Source organism: Triturus cristatus, chromosome 2_1 (genome assembly GCF_964204655.1).
Source record: "Triturus cristatus chromosome 2_1, aTriCri1.1, whole genome shotgun sequence".
Classification (NCBI taxonomy): domain Eukaryota; kingdom Metazoa; phylum Chordata; class Amphibia; order Caudata; family Salamandridae; genus Triturus; species Triturus cristatus.
In genome coordinates this window covers 497,475,668-497,497,011 of record NC_140581.1, presented here as the reverse complement: position 1 = coordinate 497,497,011, position 21,344 = coordinate 497,475,668, and the positions used below count along the sequence as shown (strand labels likewise).

The window sequence follows — 21,344 nt, the reverse complement described above, 5'->3', positions numbered from 1 at the left end:
CCTCATCTGTTGCTGCTGCTAAGGCTTCTTGGTGCTCCCCCCTGGCTCTTGACTTCTAATGTGGGCCATCTTGTGAATGGCTCCTGGTCTTCCACAGCATCACCTAGTCCTCACAGCTGCTGCAGCGACAAGGTCACCCTGCACTCTCCTGCATCTTCATTCATCGTGGTCATTAGTCTTCCGTGCCTTCTGGTCACTCTTGAGTGGCATAGAATGTGCCCCCTGTGCTGGCAGGTACTCCTCTTGCAGGTGGAGAAGTGGGCTAAAGAACAATGATGGATTCAACCCAGATATGTGACTGGGGGTGAGTGTCTGAAAAGTTTCAGTGCTCCGTTAATCATCTTCTTGTGTTTACTTTGTTCGCCCTTTTGTAAGTCCTATGTTGGCAGGGTATGCCTAGACGTGGGTCCCTTGCTCACTTTGCTACTGGACTCAAGCTAGCCTGGCTGATGACAGCTGATTAGCCAGAAACCGGTCCCAGGATGCTTGTTTCCGGCTTGGCAGTTCGGGCTGGACTGTTCCCATGAGGCACAGGGTCAGACTGATTTGCATATGGCCATGTCTGAACTGGGGTGGCGGAGTGGGCTAAGGAATGATGATGGATTAAACCCATATCAGTTGACTGGGGGTGAGTGCTTGCAATGTTCAACACTCCGTCCTTCATCCCCTTTGGTTTTGCTTTGTTCGCCCTAAGTTGGCAGGGTATGCCCAGACGTGGGTCCCTTGCTCACTTTGCCACTGGATTCAAGCTAGCCTGGCTGATGAGGGGTGGTACCCCGAAACGGGTTCCAGGATGCTTGTTTCCGGTTCAGGGAAGACCTGGCTTGGCAGTTCAGGCTGGACTGTTCACATGAGGCACAGGGTCAAGACTGATTTGCATATAGCTGGGTTTGAACTGCGGTGGCGAAGTGAGCTAAAGAACGATGATGGATTCAAACCAGATCTGTGACTGGGGGTGAGTGTCAAAAAAGTTTCAGTGCTACGTCCATCATCTCCTTGTGTTTACTACAGATGGAACATGCCATCACCCTACAACCCCTGTGTGACTTAGTGTGGCTAGAGAAATGTAACAGACCTCTAAACGCTTATATTGGCACCTGTGTGTCCACAACACTGAAGACGTGGGATAGGTTTGTGAGTGCACAAGGCCTGGTGACCTACCTTTCTACCTACACCCCATCCCATTTAACTTAACATTTGCACCCACTCACGAAGGCCATTCTTTTCTCAAATGGAGGGAGGTTACAAATGATTGCACCCCCCCCCCCCCCCCCCCCACGTTCAGGCGGGGGCTACCAGAGCTAAAACCCTGTTCGCACACCAGTTCCCCAAGCTAATAGGCACGAGAGGCTCAATGTTGACACTATATAAACTGCTCTTAGCGCACAAGACCCCGCAGAGGTAGTTACGTAATAGGGAATGGTAACATACTCTGTTAACGTCTGTGATGTCTAAAACATGGGACAAACTAAATGGAGACATGCACACTTTCTCTACATCTACTTTAGGGTGGGAAATACATTATAAAGTTTGGTTTCGCTGGCACTATAACCCCCATAGATTGCACCGCGTGTACTGTAATGCCTCTCCTAGATGCTGGAGAGGATGTGGGGCGCTGGGTGGCGCACTTTATATTTTGTGCGACTACCCAGTGATCTGACCCTCCTGGGTGGTGGTCTCCAAGCTACTCCAGGAGATTCCAGGGTTTACTTTCCCTGCAACTCCAGAAGTTATTTACCTAGGGCTTAACGCTCCCAATCTCATGCGACTGACTAAAGATGAATGGTACATGTGCATGCAGTGTTTAGCAGCGGCAAAACTGACTATAGTGCACAAGTGCTTAGCAGCATCAAAACAGACTATAGCACACAACTAGAAGTGCCTACCAATAATACAATGGCATCAGAGACTATGGGCTATTCTGGCAATGGAGAGGCTAAGAAGTAACATAAAGGGGTTTCATCCAGCAATTTCTTGGCCACGTGGAAACCCCTGGTGGCATAACTGAGTGCGGAGACAACCAGCCTAGCCCTCCCACCATGCTGGAAGGTACTGGACCTCTCCTGTTGATATTGAGGGGGAGGGGCAGGGGGCAATCGTGCATGGTGTACCATTTTGCTGAGGTTCTATGGCAGGTTTGGGAGGAGGCCTGGACATTAAAACTGGCTTGTGGTACTTTCGCTTGTCTAGGTAGAGATGTGAACCTTTTATCCTTATGTAGTTGTGGATGACAGAAGGTGGAGAGGGAGGAGGGAAAAGGAAGGTGAACATGTAGACAACACATAGAGTGGACGGTATGGGTGCACCCCCATAACGACGGATAAAGGTGCTCTCTGTGAACTTTTTTTTAGCCAGTTGCACCTGCCACTCTGTTCAATCTCTCTTCTTTACTGTGCTTCTAGATTGGATTGTACATGTTTCACTTACAAATGCCAATAAAACGTGCGGAAACAAAAAAAATACATATTCCGCTAAGTCAATGGGTACTCTCCAGACACCCTCTCTACGAGGCTTTTTTCATAAACTCCAATACAGCGGGTCAGTAAAACTACTTCTCCAGACTTGCCTACCACTTACCAGCAGCAGACTACACTGGGTTACTATAAAGGCAGTTACAGTTGTAACAAAGTTAGAGGCAAGAGCAAAGGGGGCGCAGCAAAGGGAGTCACCTCCGCAAAGCAGTGACTGTTTCTTTTGAGGTAATCTCGGCTCCCATGGTGTTTACAAGGTGTCTTGCCAAGGTCGGCGCTCACCTCCGGAGAAATTGCATCCACATCTTCCCTTACTTGGATGACTTGCTGATCAAGAACGCAAACCAACACCAGTGCTTGGTACACACCCAATTCACCATCAACCTGTTACATGATCTAGGCTTTACCTTCAATATAGGCAAGTCCCATTTCCAGATCCAGCAGTTCTCGAGCCTATCCCAGCCCAGCATGGGTTCAGTCTTTCCAAACATTGTTCTATCTTTATCATATAGATCGGCAACTAACAGTAAGGGCCGTCATGCACCTTCTTGGAATGATGGCCTTCTGTATTGCCATAGTTCCCATGCATTACCTAGCTACACAGTAGTCACAAGTGGAGGGTCTCTAGGAGTATCTATTGTTGATCTTGGGCTCCACTCATCACTCTCTGCAGTGGTGGAACAGCACCAATCTGAGTTCTACAGGTGACCATCACTCACCGGAGTGGGGCTCACTTCAAAAACTTGACTGTTGAGAGTACGTGGACACCCCATCAACAGGTTCTCCAAATCGAAGTCCTGAAATGCTGACCATCCAACTAGCACTAAAGTCATTCCTCACTCATGTTCAGCGCACGGTAGTTCTCATTCGTACCGACAACATCATTGCCATGTGATACCTACAGAAGCAGGACGGCAATTATTCCCCGTTATCAGCATTGGCTCAGGGCATTTGGTGGTAGGCACTCCATCACAAGGTCCAGTTGCTAGCAAAATATCGAGCGGGAGTGGACAACTTTTTAGACCTGCTCAACAGGATGCAGCAACAAGTCCATGAGTGGAGACTCCACTAGCAAGTCCTACTGCTGTACTTCCATCGTTGGTGGTTCCCCGAAGTACACTCTTTGCCACTGCCAAAAGCTCAAAATGCTCAAGCTTTGCCTCTAGGTATCCACACCCATAGTCCATGGGCAATGCACTATGGATGAAGTGGTGAGGGATATTTACCTATGCTTTTCTGCCTCTCTCACTTATTTCACTCATGGCTTCAAGACTTTGGCAAACATCCTTCACTCTCATCCTAGTGGCACCCACCTGAGCCAGACAGCCCTGGTTTGCCACTCTCCTCAACCTCTCCCTATGCCTCACGAGAAGCTGCCCAACCAACCAGACCTTCTCATGAAGATCCAGGGCATGCTCAGACATCCGAATCCCAAGTAACTAAATCTTACGTTTTAGCTCCTGAGGTCTTAGAATTTGGCATCCTCAGCTTACCTCCAAAGTGTATGACCGTCCGTAAGGAGGCAAGCGGGCCTACAACAAGAGCTGCTATTCAGCTAAATGAAAAGGTTTGTGTACTACTGTAGTCCCAGACACATCAACCCTCTCAAGAAAGCAACCCAAGATATTGTCTGTTATCTGCTTCACCAGCTAAAGTCAGGCCTTTCTTATACTTCCATTAACCTTCACTTGGCCACTTTTGCTGCCTGTCTTCAGAACAGAGAACACACGTCACTGTTCAGAGTCCCAGTCAGTAAGACCTTCATGGAAGGACAGGAGAGAGTCATTCCACCCAGGATGCTGGCTTCCCTTGTGTGTAATATCATCATAAATCTCACCAAAGAGCCCTTCTTTTGAACCAATTCATTAATGCCCTTTGCAGTACCTTTCCTGGCCATCACCTCACTCAGGCGTGTGAGTGAACTTCAGGCTCTAACCCTTCTTCCAAGTTAACACAGATAGAGTAGTCCCTAGGACAAACATCAAATTTTTCACCAAAGTGGTCTCAATCAAACTATCAAACTCCCAGTGCTCTTCCCACACCCAGAGTCAGTGGCAGAGAGGGCTCTTCACACACTATATGTCAAAAGGGCCCTCATGTATTACATTGACCGAACAAACCCCGTGAAAATCTTTTACAACGCAGGGCTTTACACCACAAACCATTACAACACATTCCCTAAAGTAACGCCCCAGTGGAATTAGAATTGTAAATTTTGTTGTAATGGTGAATGGTTGTAATGGATTGCGTTGTAAATCCCTGCGTTATAAAAGATTTTGCAGAGTAAAAAATGCAGTGTAATGGCACATGTTGTAAATGCATGTGGAGTAAAGTGACATATTCGGCTCTTTTTCCAACCCACATAAAGGCTGTGCACTTTCTAAAGCCGGAGTAGCAAGTGAGTTGGTCGAATATATCCAAGTCTTTCATGCTAAAGCCGAATGATATTTGCCTGGCCCTCCCAGACCCAATCTACCCACAAAAAGGGAGACTGTATGGCTTTCTTAGGCAACATCCCTATAGCTGATATCTGCAAAGCAGCTACCTGGTCTACTCCACACACTTACACCAAGCGTTACTCTGTGGATGTCTTAGTGCACCAACAAGCTAATGTTGGCCAAGCTGTTGCCGTACACTCTTTCAGTCCTCTGCTACATCCTTTGGCTAGCCAACGTTTCGGGGAGAACTGGTTCACAGTCTATGCACAGCTTGTGTATCTACAACTACTGTTGGAAATGGCCCTTTTTGCAGGGTTATCCCCAAACGTTTTGCTTCTTCCTCCTATTTTTTCCTGACTTGTCTTTGTTGGTTTTAGGACTCTGCGCACTTTCTCACTGCTGATCAGTGCTAAAGTGCATATGCTCTCTGGGTAAATTGTGTTATGGATTGGTGTTTCCATGATTGGCATATTTCATTTACTTGACAGTCCCGATTAAAGTGCACTGAGTGTGTCAGGGCCTGTAAATCAAATGCTACTAGTGGGCCTGCAGCACTGATTGTGCCACCCACATGAGTAGCCCTGAAAAGGTAACTCAGAGCTGCCACTGCAGAGTCTGCGCGCAGTTTGTAACTGCCATGTCGACTTGGCAAGTGCACCCACTTGCCAGGCCCTAACCTTCCCTTTTCTTACATGTAAGTTACCCCTAAGGTAGGCCCAAGGTACCCCTGTGAGCAGGGTGAAGTGTATGTGGAAAGTAGGACATGCCCTGATGTGTGGGGCATGTCCTGATAGTGAAATACTGCCAATTTCGTTTTTCACTATAGAAAGGCTATCTGGCCCATAGGAAAGCATGGGAGTTAATTTATAACATCTTATAAATATAACTTCCTATTGGGACCAGATAGAAAAATAAAGTTTAGTATGCCTGAACTAAGAATCTAAAGATGCATCTTTTAGTAAACATGATTTTTACATTCTGTGTTTGAAAATACAACTTTTAGAAAGTAGGTGTTTTCTTGCTTAGACATCCTGTGTGCCTCTGCTAGGATGTGTATTGACTGTCTGGCAGGGGTTGGGGAGGTGCATTCTCTTAGACGGCCACCGGGGCATTGATATGTGTCCTTCCTTTCCTGAATGAGTCAGGACTGGGCTGAATTGACCTGGGCTGCATTCAGAGTAGTGGGAGGAGTTTTCCCTTGCACCTGAATAGGCCCTGTCTGCCTCTGACAATGCTGTTTCCACCTCCTGCCAGGAAGCTGCACCAGAGAGGACAGAACTGGTTCGGGCTGGGCACAGACACTCTCTGCCTAGGAGGACAAAGGATTTTGGACTATAAAAAGTGAGTCCAAAACCCCTAAACTTTAGAACTCTTTTGGACCAAGAAGACTGCCAAAAAGAAGGGCTGGAGAAGCTGTGGGGAGGAACTACCACTTGAGTGCTTTGCTGTGTTGGCCTGCAGTGGCTGCTTCTGTCTTGGGCAGTGAAAGGACTGGACTGAACTTTCGGCAATCTATTTTTGTGAGTTTCTCCAAGAGCTTGAGGTAGAGCTTGCCCCCTGTTCAAGTAGTCTCAGGACAGCAAAGACTTCAAGTTCTTCTGCCCTCAGCACTGGGAACTGTGTGCTGCAACAGAAGAAAAAGCAACCCGACGCCACTACAATGCCTCAGCTGACTCAGTGTCCTGAAGGCACTGCAGAGGACACTTCCGCAATGCTGCACCGCAACCTTGGTCTCACCGACGACGCCTGCTGGCACAGCCACCGAGCCGCTGCTTACACCACGACCTGTGGGCACCGCACTCCGCACCGCCTCGCTTCACGATGCCACTTTGATATCGACGACGACACTCCACGCCGAAATTGAGGCCGCTGCTTGCACCATGGTTCGAGGGCACCACTCGTAAAGTTACACGATGCACCGCCCTCATCCTACACCGCAGCCTTGGCCTACGGACGCTGGCGCCATCGACTCCAGTTTGTCAGCCAATGACAGCACTTCAGCAACGACGACGACGCTGCTTGCACCGTGACCTGCCAGCACCCCAACGAGCACCGCATCACTTCGCACCGTGACCCTGGTCTTACCAACGATGCCATCTGACGCCGCCACCGAGCCGCTGCTCGCACCGCGAGTGAGGGCATTGCACGTCGCTCCCCTGCACTTCGCACCGCGGCACCAAACGCCAGCGATTCTGACTCCAGCCGCGAGGAGTTCGATCTGCAACGCGTGTGACTTCAGGGGCCTGACGACTCCTGCACCGACCTCCGGAACGGACGCCGTGCTTTCAGAAGCTTTACGAAAGGTCGCAGACACCCTGCATTTCTAAATGTACCGTTTTGCGACGTCACGGTCAGCCAGAACTGTTGGACTTGTTTGTTCATGACGCCGTGATAGCCCCAGAGGGAGCTATCGACTTCAAGGAACTGTTTTTCAAGGTTATTGTGATACTGAAGATTTCTAAGTACTGTTTTGTGGATTTTTTTCGTTTTTGGTCTTGTCTTAAGTATATTTAAAAAATTGGATATTTTTCTAAATTGTGTAGTGTCATTTTGTAGTGCTTACACTGTATTACTGTTGGTTGTGTGCAAATGTTTTACATACTGCCTCTAAAATAAGCCAGACTGCTCGTGCCAAGCTGCCAAGGGGGTGAGCAGAGGTTATTTTAGGAGTGTAACTCCCTTATCCTGACTAGGTAGAAGGGTCCCTACTTAGACTATGGTACCTACCTCTGCCAACTAGAGAGCCCCATTTCTAACAGCTACACATGCCACAAAATGAAAATATAACTTACCCAGTAAGCATCTGTTCGTGGCCTGTTGTGCTGTAGATTCACATGTGCCCACCCTCCTCCGAGGAAGCCTTTGGTTGTTGTAGAGTCCGTTTTTTCTTCATTAATTTCATCTTATTCTGGATCTCTACACTCCATTCATATTGTCACCCTCCATGTGGAGAAACAGTCTAACAGTGGAGTCTATGCCCATGCGCCTTACCAGTAATAGGTGGTGTCATCTTACCTTGTGACTCCAAGACTTGTTAAAAACAACAAGTTGCACACATCCCAGCCGAACACTAGATGGTAGGGGTATACCCAGCATGTGAATCTACAGCACTGCATGCCATGAACAGATGCTTACAGGGTAAGCAACAGTGTCCTTTCCTGTCCTGCCAAAACCACATTCCACTGTTAAGAAGGGGGCTACTATGGCTTTCCTGGGCAATATTCCCATAGCTGACATTTGTAAGGCAGGTACATGGGCCACTCCACCCACGTTCACCAAACGTTACTCTGTGGCTGCCTTAGCGCACCAACAAGCAAAGGCTGACCAAGCTGTTCTGCAAACTCTTTTCTAGTCTTCTAAACATCCTCCAGTTAGCTACCGCTAAGTGGAGTACTGCTTCACAGTCTATGCAGAGCATGCATATCTACAGCTATACATGCCCCATACGGAATATGTTACTTACCATATAAGCATCTGTAGGAAGCTGGCTCTCAATATAGTGTACTCAAAAGAAGTACACTGTGCAGAGTCAAGTGAGTCCCCAATTGATTGACAGAGGCCAAAGTAGATAATACTCACTCTCTATTTGTGGTAGTGTGGGCGAGCAGTTAGACTTATCAGAGAGTTGTGTTAAGCATTTGTTGTACTCACAGAGCCAATAAATGAGACACACACCCAAAGAATAAATCTGAGACCAATTTAGAAAAATAATTCCTTTTATATAGAATTTCAAACCAAGAGCTACATTCAAAGGTAAGTACTGTATTTCTCATGAATTTCCAAAGTTAAGAAAATAGTTAAAAGTCAATATGGTATGTACCATGCAATCCTATGAGAGGAAAAAAAGCATGTAGGTAAAGCACACAGCACAGACAGTTGTAGGGTTCACCTTCCAGGTTCAGAGTAACAGGAAGCCAGGTCCAATGTTCTTCCAAACAGTCCGTCGGGTGCGTCCCGAATTCCGCCAGGAGCAGGGAGTTGGTGGAGTTAGTAGCTGGCATGCTACGGGGACGGGTGCCCTCTAAAGACAGGCTGCACAAGGGGTACTTGCGGGCAAGTCAGAGAGCTCCCAAATGGGGGCTAGGTGTGCAAGGGCATTAGGTACAAAGGAGCATAGCCAGTTTGTCATTACCCGGGCGGGCGGGGTGGGTGCAGAGTAGGTAGGTTGGCTGACCCCTGTGCGTTAAGGTGCTCCTCGCGGCCAAGGGCCAACAGCTGGCAGGGGGAAATTCAGGACGGCTGGGCCACTCTCGAAGTGGGCCTCAGGGTCTTGATGTCCCTCGGCGGCTCGTGGGCTCTGGCACAGTTGTAGTCCTAACTGGACTCTTTGATGTCGTTCTTGGTTGCTGGGCTCCCGGTACCCTGGGGAACGGTCCTGGTGCCTCCACATTCAGTAGGGAGACAGATCTGACCTTCCAGAGCACGAGTATCTCTTCCTGGTTGATTGCTGCGTGGGTCGGGCCAGGGAGCTGCAAGTCAGTGGACCAGACTCTGCTGTTTCTGTGCCTGCCGTCTGCAGGGGAGTAGCTCTTTTACTCCAAGTGAGTTCTTGGGAAATTTGCAAAGGCTGGTAGTCCTCTGGGGTTCTTAGAGGCCACACAGCAGCAGGATGAGACAGTTCACCTCGATTGTTGAGTCTAGAAGCGGCAGGCAGGGGTTTGTGCCAAAACTCAGTGGCAGGCACTCAGTTCTGGGGTTCAGTAGTTCTTCTTTGTCCTCTCCATGTTTAGGTCCATCGAATCTGTTGTTCTGAGTCAAGGGGTGCAACCTAAATACTCAATGTAGGGGCGTTATGAGGAGTACCAGGTAGTAGCCAATGGGCTACCTACTTTTAAGGGGGCTACACCATCTATATGACTACTTCTTATGGGAAATGGGCCTAACCCTGGCTAATTCTCTTCAACACAAGATCTAGGATTCTAAAATGTTGGGTCCACATCAGCTGCCCCACCTTAGGGGTGGGTTGGCTAGGTGTGTGCAACCCTCCTAATCTAACAAATGTACCCACCTTTCCTCCCCCAAAAAGTGGGGACAGAAAGGAGGGTTGGCATCTTCCACTAGCTGAAGGGGCCTGGGTCTCATTTCAAAGGTGGTGTGCCCTATGAAGTGTCCCGCCCTGAAAGGCAGTTCCTGCTTGGACAAGGTGTGAGCAGGCTTAGTTCCTGGCCCCTGAGAGTGAAGGCTGTCACCACAGGAGACCAGAAACATGTCTAGTGGTGGCAGGCTGGCCGAGACCAGTCGCTAACCACATTAGTAGTCGGTAGGTTTTCAGGGGGCTTCTCTAAGGTGCCCTCTGTGTGCATTTATTAATAAATCGGACACTGGTATCAGTGCAGGTTTAGTAAGATAAGATGTTTGGTGCCAAACATCTTTGGGTACAGTGAAGCCATCATGGAGCTGGGGAACTCGTAATGACGTGTGTCCAGCCCATGTACCTGTTATGGTATCCCTGTTCTCTTACAATGTCTAAGAATGGACTTAGATATTGCAGGGTCATATCTGCTCAGGCAGATATGTCCACACATGGGGTATAGTGCACCCTGTATTCAGGCTGGAAGACCTGCTGTAGGGATGGCTTACCTATATCTCATGCTGTGTCTGCAGGCATGACACACCGGGTTGTGTGACATGTCGACTCTTTGGTTTTGTCTGCACCAAGACACGCAGCCTGCAATGGCAGTTTGCATGATCTGGGTGAGGGGTCCCTTGGTTGGCACAATTTGTGCTGCGGCCCTAGTGGACCCTCTTCAGTCCCAATGCCCTAGGGACTTACAGAGGGCTGAAGTTGTGCCAATTGTTGAACAATGGTACATTTTTGGGTAAGAGCTCTGGCACTGGGACCTGGTTAGGAGGGACCCAGTGCACTTCCTGTCAAAATCACATCAGGTATCAGGCAAAAAGTGGGGTGACCATGTCAAAAACTTTCCTACAGAATCTGTTCATGAGAAGTAGTACTGTAGATTCACATGCGCCCCCCCAACCCACCTCCCTGGAAGCCTTTTGCAGATGTTCTTTTCTCTTTCTTCCTTTTTGCACCATCATTCACCATTCCTCTCCTGTCAACATCCTCACCTGCCTGTGCGGAAAACAATCTAACAATGGAGCCAATACTTACTGGCGAATTAAAATACTCCTTAAAAAAAAAAAAAAAAGTTGCAAACTTCCAAGCCCAACACTAGATGGCAGGATCCATGCACGGCATGTGTAACTACAGCTGCACAAACCAGCAAGTTTGGATACACTTGACAATCCATCTGGCTATACTCTTTTTGGTTAGGGCTTGTTCTTTGTGTGGCTTGGTGAAAGAGAGTTGCTGGGTTTTACGAAAGAGCGTGGTCATATCTATGTAGTACATTAGGGCGCGCTCAACATCAATTGTAGGGTGTGCTCTCTGCCACAGAGGTTGGCTGTGGAAGGTAAACCGCGAGCTCAATGGTTTGATTGAGATGAAACGGGGGTACTATTTTTGGGTTGAACTGTGGGTTGGTCCTAAAGACTATCCTGAAAGGACAATTAATTGTTTTGATTTCCTCTTTTTTTGATTTTGTATTTTTTTGCAGAGCCTCGCCTTCTGAGAGGGCATATATCAGAAGAGGGTCATGTTGTATACAATTAACAGTGCTATCTAGAGTTACATGCGTATAGAAGTTGGCATCACTAGTATGTATTTTTATTCTGCGTTTAAAATAAAGAAGAAACCTCGCTGAGCATCAGTGGTAGAATTTAGAGTGCGGCAAGATGCCACAATTATGGTGCCATGGTTCACTTTCTACCAATTTTTTTTGTTGGATCTGTTTATTAGATTTTAGCATATGAGATCCATTCGACAGGCAAATGCAATGTCAACTGAACCGGTAGGCAATCTCCAAACAAATTATTCAAAACATTATAGCTGTATTTGAACATATAGCGTATACCGATCTGTATCCATGCCGCAAATTACCTTACAACTAATATAGCGAGTAAATAGAGTTGATTCGAGTGTGTTACACTTTCCTTATTAGAACATATTACAATCGCATTATACATGTACATATTAATTCCATGAATACATCTCAGATGGCTCATATGGTGCCATTGTTAACGTGCAAAATAGCAAACATTCTTGCGTTTACTCACACAGATGGTCACTTGGCATAAAAAGCAATGCAACAATTACGGGCTCTCTCTTAACAAGTTAAATACAAGCATGGGCATTCTTAAGCTCATGTTAATTTGTATCTTGTGAATCAACTTGAACCATTTTCTCTCATTGGCATGTCTTCTTTGTATTTAGGAAATATTTTGTAAGGTTTGAAGAGACTGTCTAGGTGTATGGTCTGTATTTTGTGATTAGCACATTTTATAAATACATCAGTGAATCTAAAGTTAGGGAATACAATATATATTTAGCATTTAAATTCTATGGTTTGCAGCTTAGCATTGGCCAGAGAAATGGCAATGGCAGACAGAATAAAAGTCAAAGATGGCCACGGCAAGGTAGAAACATGGGTCAGGGTAGATATCCCTAAGGATCAGCAAGATTGTTGTGTCTGCTTGGAAAGAAGTGTTCAGCCAGTCGAAAGGGGTTTACATTGGAATTGCAAAAGTACAGTCTGCCAGGATTTCGAATGGTCTTCACTAGTAGTACAGCTTGTTCCTGCTATTTACCTAAATAATCTCTGCATATTTATTGCCAAAGTTTATTATGCAACCATCATAATGGAACTGACCTCAAGATCTGCCTACCATAAGGAATATATTTTTTTAATAGTACATTATTTTATTTTTTAATATAGGCAAAGCCTCAAGGACCACGGATTACTCCAAACAATGCTGGTAAGTAGATTTTTTTTTTTAAATTAAACACATTTTATTTGTCAAATTACACATATAGGGCAGAGCTCTGAGCCCCAGAAACTTCTGCAGCATCAACATACACTATTTTGACTTTGACTATTTTCATGTGTATACAGAAGAAAATGAAATGCAATACAAATGAAATATTAACCAAATAACTATAACCCCCCCCAACCCACCCCCCATAGCACTGTTGTCCACGTCAGAGCAACAAAGCAGAGCAATAGCTATATTTATACAGTTATGATGTGTCATTACCTAGGAAGCAGCTGTTCTGCCACTCACTAACAAAAAGTGATTAAGCCGGGTCAAGGTGCCGGGCCAGCCGAACAGTCTCTAACTCCAGGCCACGGTAGTCTGCCCAGCGCGTCCAAATTTTATAATGCTTACGTGGGCAACCCCTGGCCTCAAAGATAGGAGTCTCCAGGCCCATACAGAAGTCCAGACTGTTCTTTCATGCAGAGACGGAGGGCGCCGCCGCCGCCTTCCAGGCCCTGGCAATATCCCCTTTAGCTAGGGTAAATCCCAGAAGCATGAGATGGCATTTGTAAATAATGCCCCCAATTCCCTCCATTACGTGCAGGAGAACCAGCTTTGGTGAACGAGGAAGGTCCCAACCCAGTACTTCAGAGAGGCAGGCCATTACCCCCCCCCCCCCCCTCCCCCCACCAGAATCGCGGCAGTGCTGAGCAGTGCCAGGCGGTATGTAGCAGGGTACCCTCCTCATGCTCACATCGAAGACACACCGGGAAGCCACCAATCCGCCCTCCACAGCCTGACCCTGGTATAATATACACGGTGGAGGTACTTGAACTGGATAAGCCGTAAGCTCATTGCAATAGCTGCCCCTCGCGGGGTGGCCAGGGCCTCAGTCCAGTCCTCCTCCTCCTCCAGCGGGCCTACATCTCTCTCCCATGTCTCCCTAAGATGCTGCAGCGAAGGGGAGCTATGCGTAACCAGGGACTGGTAGATTTTGGAGATCTTGTTATCTTGGAGATCCCCCATAAACACCTTTGCCTCCACCGGACTGAACTCTGCCAGCGTCTCCAACCCCTCCAAACCAGGGGAACTGGCATGCCGGAACTGTTTATACTTAAAAAATTGGGTTTTTGGCATATGGAAGTCTTTTGTGTATGTCTTGAAAGGATTTCAGAGCAGGCCCCCGCATAACATCACCCAGGGTAGAGATCCCGATATTATCCCAATCGCGAAAAACAGGCAGGGACACTAATTGTGGCAGGCTCCCATTGTGCCAAAGAGGGGTCTCCCAAGTCAACCTATTCCACCAACCCATCCTCGGTAGTGCCTGCCTCCAGATCTTAAAAACAATCCTCGTTGCAGACGGCAGGGAGCGTCTCAACTGTACAGAGTAGATAATTGTGTGTAAGGTGTGTTGACCCATGCACCTCCGTTCAACAGCATACGCCGGATCAGCCCTATCCCCATACCACCATTCGTTAAGGACCAGCAAATGCGAGGCCATGTAGTACGACAGAATATCAGAGGTTGCCAACCCCCCACAGTACGTGGACAGAAAGCAGGTCTGCAGGGCCACCCTCGCCACCCCACCATCCCAGAGAAACTGCCCCAGGGCCGTGTTAACCTGATGGAACCATCTGGGAGCAACCGGATACGGATGATTTTGCAATTGGTACAGCAAGCCCGGGAGCGAAATCATCTTGAAAATGGCAGACCGGCCATAAATAGATAGGGGCATGTGGGACCAGATTTTGATATCCTCCCGTATGCAGTCCCATACAGGCACCAAATTTCTATCCCAGGATGTGGTAGGTGAGTCTGATAGGAACACTCACAGGTATTTCATCCCCCCATGTACCACTTGCACCGAAGATGCCCAGGAACCGAGATTCCCCTCACCGCTCAGGACCCAGAGGGTGGACTTCCGAGGGTTCATGTTCAGGTCAGAGGTCTCCCCAAAAATCTGCAAGATGCGTAGCAGCCGCGGTCCCGTCCTATCCAGGTTAGTGAGGAAGAATAGCACATTATCGGCATATAGAGCAATACGATCTGACAGTCCGTGTGCCCATTCGAGACCAGTCACTTGAGCTTCGATCCGCACCCAGGCAGCAAGGGGCTCCATCGCTATCGCGAACAAATAGGGAGACAGAGGACACCCCTGTCTGGTGCCCCGTCCAATGGAAAACGTGGAAGAGATTGAGACCGCCATGGGCACAGATGCAGTTAGATCCGTATAGAGTAGGGTTAGATAGGACAAGAAACGAGGACATATGTTCAACCTGCAAAGAAGGGCGAATAGGTACACCCAGCTTAGAGAATCAAATGCCCTGTCCATATCCGCCAGCAGAAGCGTTGCCCGCTCCCCCAATCCCTTGATGGCCGCAAGGGCAACGTGCGCCCGGCGATATTTGTGGCGGGTTGCCCGCTGAGGCATAAACCCGGCCTGATCGGGATGGACTAAGGAGGTAGTCGGTGGCCGAATACGGTTGGCCAATGCCTTGGCCAAAATCTTGGCCTCAACGTTTAGGAGGGAGATAGGGCGGTATGATCGGGAGGTCTGCCAGGCTTGTGGAACGCCACCCCCTCCGCATGTCTCCAGTCACTAGGCAGGCGACCTCGTTCCCGAGCCTCTTCCACCACCTCACGGTAGTGGGGACCCAGCTGTAGGAAATACCGTTTAAAAAATGTGTTCGGAAAACCGTTCGGTCCCGGGGCCTTTTCGGGGTGTATGTCCCCTAGGGCAGCTCCCAATTCATCTTCCGTGAGTGGGCGATCTAACTCTACACTCACTTCGTCTGAAAGGGCCTTAGGCCGAAGGTCATCTATCACCTCTGCCGAAGCATTCCTTAGGGGCATAAAGGTCTGCGTAATACTTGGCAAAGCTCTCAGCAATAGCTGAGGAGTCTGAGAAAGGTGTCCCATCCGGTCCCACTATACCAGGGAGAGCCTGGGGGTTTAGTGACCCCTGACACAGTCTGTGCAGCAGCTTGCTAGATTTATCTCCCCACTGGTAGATCCTGCTACGGGTCGCCAACCATGTCTGGGGGGCTTCATCTAGTAGGAGATGCGAATAGCCCTGTTGCGCCAACAGTAGTTGGTGTCGAGTCTGTCACCCCCATCCTCTCTACTGTGCGCTTCCAGCCCAAGAATTTCAGCTTCTGCTCGTATGAGGGACTCCCTGCGTGTTCTGCGGGCCACCGCACAGAAGGAAATGTTTACCCCACAAATTTTGGGCTTCATTGCCACCCAAAGAGGTTCAGCCCCCTTCACCGAGCCAACATTAAATGCCAGATATTGATCGATGGCCTCTTCCATATGTTCCCTGAAATCCTCCTTCTGGAGGTTCCAGGCCGAGAGGCACCACCGAAAAGGCCCATGTGCCATCCCCGCCCGTATAGTGATGGCCACCGGCGAATGGTCCGAAAGCCCCCGTGGAAGGATATCTGCCGCCACCACCCTGCTGTCAACCACACGGGGATCAAATAAGTAATCGAGGCAGGAGTATGAGTCGTGTACTGCTGAGAGGTAGGAGTAACCCTGTGTCGAACCATGTAGCCTGCGCCAAGGGTCCACCCAGTCAAGGCCCATCACAAGGGAGTATAGTTTGGTAGGCTGTCGGGGCTCCAATAAACCCCCGGGCCTCCACCGATCCCTCGTCGCATCCATCACATCGTTCCAATCCCCACCCACAACTGCCAGGCCATCTGGTAGCTCTGCCCACAGGGTCATAAGTCTCTCCACCAACCCCCAGGACAGTGGTGGGGTAGCGTAGACACTCCCCAGTACCACAGTTTCTTCACCCACTGTGCCCTGCATGGACAAATATCTGCCCTGAGTGTCCCCCCATGTTTTAACGTGCGTGTAGGAAACCCAGCAATGAATCAGAACTGCAACCCCCCGAGACCCCCTCACAAATCCTGAATGGAAGAAATGTACATAGCCAAAACGTTTAAAGCACAGGGCCTTTGTTCCCATGAGATGCGTCTCCTGCAGCATCAGAATGTATGCGTGTGCGCGCTCAGCCTGTTTAAGGATAGCCCCGCGCTTAATCTTGTCAAGCATCCCTCTGACGTTCCAGCTAAGTATCCGAAGGGACCCAGGGAGATCTTGTGGAATACCCACCATAACTGCCATTGGAGGCCTCGATATAGGCCAATGACACAAAGGACATCATACAATAAGCGCAAAATGACTCTGAAACAATGTAAGACAGTGCAATCAAAAAACAAGAACCCCCAACACAGCCCAACAGTCCCCCTACCCTATACCTCAATAACAGTGAAGTACCTCTCGCGGCAGGCAGAGCAGGCTGACCCCAACGGGGGGGTCCCACCCCTCACCCACCAATGGATCCTCAACTTACAGCCCATTGTCTGCTGGCCCGCTCTGTCCGTTAAGATCCCACAGAGATACCGGCCTTCTTCTGTTCCTCTCCGGTCAAGGCAGCATATTAGAGACCCTGAGACCATAGTCCCATCCAGCAGCTAGTCCACCGACGCCTGCTGTCACGGGGCCGACCCCGCCCGCAACCAGGCACCGCATGACCAGGAGCGCCGCTTGGACGTGGAGCGCCTGTTTCCCCTCCCCTTCGATGTGGGCTGATTCTGGGCCGCCCCACTCGAAGAAGAGTCAGACTCCCTCCCATGTGGCGTGTGGGGACGTAGCCGCACAGTCTCATCAGTCCATAGAAACACCTTCTCTGGTGAGTCGAAGAAGTGAGTACGGAATCGATACACCACTCGCAGCCTGGCTGGATAAAGCAAAGCATAGGGAAGTTTGAGCTCTCGGAGGCGGACTTTGGCCGCCATGAAGAACTGCCTCCGCTGCTGAACCATATTTGTATAGTCGGGAAAGATCAGGATGCGGGCGTTGTCAAATAGTAGCGGTTCTTTGGCCCTAGCCTGCTTCAGGATAACGTCCCGATCATGATAATTGGGTAGATTTGCAATGATAGGCCTCGGGCGAGCTCCCGGTGGGGGCTTCTGCATTAGGGCCCTGTGGGCACGCTCCACCACAAAACATTTGGATAGTGACCCCGAAGGAAGCCAGCTCTCCAGCCACCGAGTGAGGAACCGCTCCATGTTCCCATTCTCGCATCCCTCCGGAAAGCCAACAAAGCATAGGTTGTTAAGCTGAGCTCTCCCCTCGTAGTCCTCCACTCCTGATACTAGTCCACGTTGGATGGTCTCCAAAGAAGTCACCCGCTGCTGCACGGTGGCAACATCATCCTCCACCCCCGAAATTCTGGTCTTAGACTCAGTGATACGTTTAACCACATTTCGTAGGTCCTGCCGCAACAGCATGATGTCGGAGCCAACTGCCCCAAGTTTGGCATCTAGAATGTCCCTGGACTGGGTGATAGCAGCCATAAGAACAGCATTGTCGGGAACATCACCAGGCGTCCCCCCCCCCCCCCCACTCTCCCCCCCCCCTCCTGTTGCCGCAGCAGATGGTCCCAGGTCTGTGAATTTGTCGATCATGCTCTGCTTGGCCGAACCTCCCCCTAGCATATCTTGCGTCATGATGGGCGGTGCACCTCACTCCACCGCGGACAATGTCCTGTTCGTGAGAAGCGTACCACCGTAAGGATAAGGGAGGCCGTCTGGTCTAGTCGGAAGCAGCAGGATTATGGGAGCACAGCCCGAGCGACCCGACCAGGCCGCCAATCACGACACCGTTGGCATGAAGTACAGGTGGGAATCAAGGAATCCAGGCCCACCGGGGCTACAGGCATCAGCCGCTGCCGACCACCAGTCCACACCTCAGCCCTAGGGACCCCTCTCACCGCCGCCTCCAGGTCAGGAATCAGGGAAGGCCCCCAACAGCCCCGCTCCACCTCCCTGCGGACCCCTCATACTAGAGCTGCAGCACTGTGATGGCCCAGTGAAGAAACCAGGAGCCACACAGTGGGCCCACACACCCCGATAGGCCACCAGCACCAGAAGAGCCCACCACCATCCAGGAGAGGAGCAGAGGGCCTCCGGCCGGGGACCTCCGTGCAACGGGAGGGAGCGCAATGCCTGGTCTCTGGCTAGGCAGCAGGATGCATCAGCGGGCACGCCCTTTACCTTTGTACCACTTATGGCCACCCCGCAGCACTTCCAGGCTGCAACCCCGCGGCCCGACAAAGCCGCCGAACCCCCCGTTTCGTGTCGTGCAGCGGGGGAGGAGGGGACACCCGGACAGAAGGAGGGGCGCCAGCAAATGAGGTCTCGACCCCCGAGGGCCCCGAAGGTTGCTCGCGCGGCTCGACCAGCCGCCGATGCGAGAATAGTGCTGGGCGGGGGGGGGGGAACAAGCACACACTGTAGCCAAAGGGGGGCCGTGGGCACCAGCACGGTCTGGGACCCAAATGAGGACCGGCAGTTCACCCACCTCACCGCACGCACTCACAGCACCTTTCCCCCGCAGCCCGACACAGCCCCCGACCAACAGGGCTCAACTCACGGATGTTGAAGAAGCGGAGGGGCAGTAGCCCCCCAAGTGAGACACTTGGCTGGGGGGCACCCTCCAGGAGGCGACTAGCCGCACCCACGCAGTGCACCAGCCCAACAGCAGCAGTGCCGCCCTCCGCCGGGGTACTCAGGTAGCGCCCCAATCGAGGTCCCGGCCTCACACTGGGCCTCGAGGCCACGCTGCCAGCAGGCCCCGTCCTCTGCCGATGCCACACTACCGCTCCAGGCCACCTCGCGGGTCGAAACTCGGCCCGAGTGTGCAGCGCCAGGTCGTGTCACATCCAGGACAGCTTTGGGGCATAGAGACAGACCGGAGAAGCAGGATAGTTTAGGATAAAAGTCGAGGCTGGACGGAGCTTACTTAGCACACGTCCGCCAGGATGGCTTGCTAACGAGTAGATTTTATTTTAGCTATAATTTTGAAATAAGGAATGTGAGCGAGAGCATGTAGGATTAGCAATGTACAGGTTTATAGTCCTCGTTCCTATTGTAAAAACTACTTTTTAGGTCTCGCCTAGCGAACACAGCGCATGCGCTGCTTCGCTTTGGCGAGACTATTGTTGTCGGTTTGGTGCGTGGAGGGAGACAAACCATGTGCGCGCACGGACAGGCGATGTGCACGCATATGGCGTCTCCTCTCTGCCTCACATGCTCCCACCGCCCGCTCACCCGCTCCCACCGCCCGCTCACCCGCTCCCACCGCGCGCTCACACGCTCCCACCGCGCGCTTGTTCATCTTTTATCTAGAGCTGGGCAACGCATGAAGAAGCCCAGGAGGAGAGCTCCATGGGTTTGAGAAGTCTGGAAGAAGCGGAGCTGCCAGAATAGGCAGTGTTCAATCAGCAGGAACAGACAGAGGACAGGACCCCAGTAGCGAAATACAAAACAAAGATGGGTAAAGCGACACATGAGAGAGGAATCTTCTTTTGCCCAAATGATGATTTTGCCAGGGGTCCTGACAGTATTGGCAATCAGAGCTGGGAATTTTCCTGATTCCATCAGTCGACTGGATCAGTTCTTCAACAGCCTTAGTCACAAACCATGCTCTTTTTCCCGTGCTGAGGTGTTTGGCTACTTCATGGAAGATACCCTAAAAGTGCTTATTCTCTCCCGTGAAGAATACAAAAAGCAAAAGATTGTTAGGGACCATAATGAGCAAAACAATGATATCCTACGAGAAAAGGTGGCAAGAAATGTATCACCACAATGGAACATATAACTTTGGGAAACATATCTTGCCAGGAATACGGTTCAGTGGTAGCTTCTGCTTTCGCAGTAATACAACTAACCTATCAAGCAAAAAATAAGTTTAATGCTACAAAAATATTTAAAAGAATAGATGAAAAATACATTGAAAGAACAGGACTAGACTTGGGAGCGTGACAGTGGTGTAGCATATACCCTTAATAAATAGCTGTCAAATATTGTTTTTGATTTTTAACACTTCACACAGGCCATACTTGAAAAGCAATTTTTTTTTTCTGTGCCACAATTACTACCGTTAAGTTTAATGACAGGCTGCTGCACATGTCCCTGTAAGAACGAAACTTTATTTTAAACACCAAGTGGCATTTTGCCTGGGTTGCATAGAAATGCAACAATATCCAGAGACGACAACCTGCTTGCAAAGCGCCACAAATAACTGTAAAAAGCAACAACAACAAACCTAGATTACCGGTTACGCTAGTCACTGGGAGTACTCCGCATGGAAGAATAAATGCACGGTAGGCTGTTAGGTTAAGAAAGAATGAAAAAATATCAAATTAATCTATTGCAGGGCTCTTCAAACTGGGGGGCGGGACCCAGAATAGTATGTTTGTTTGGCAATCATGTATTTAATTACATTCTTAAAACATCTGGGTCCAAAGTGGGGTGGCGAAGTGAGAAAGAATGATGATGGATTCAACCCAGATCTGTGATGGGGGGCGAGTGTCTGAAATGTTTCACCACTCAGTCCATCATCTCATTCTTTTTGCTTTTTTCGCCCTAAGGTTTACAGGGTATGCCCAGACATGTGTTCCCTTGCTCACTTTGCCACTGGATTCAATCTAGCCTGGCCGATGAGGGGTGTTACCCGAAACCAGTCCCAAGTTGCTTGTTTCCGGTCCAGGGAGGGCCTGACCTGCAGTTCGGGCTGGACTGTTCCCATGAGGCACAGGGTC

General features: G+C 49.8%; 1 protein-coding gene across 4 annotated transcripts in view; it reads left to right on the top strand.

Moving 5' to 3' along the window:
• The window catches only part of BDP1 (BDP1 general transcription factor IIIB subunit), a 1,439,438-nt gene that overhangs the window by 1,330,855 nt on the left and 87,239 nt on the right, over positions 1-21,344 (top strand). For all 4 annotated transcript variants that reach the window (XM_085632357.1, XM_085632359.1, XM_085632358.1 and 1 more), the window contains one exon: positions 12,688-12,727. In XM_085632357.1, the coding sequence (XP_085488483.1) occupies positions 12,688-12,727 (40 nt within the window). The remainder of the gene's footprint in view (positions 1-12,687; positions 12,728-21,344) is intronic.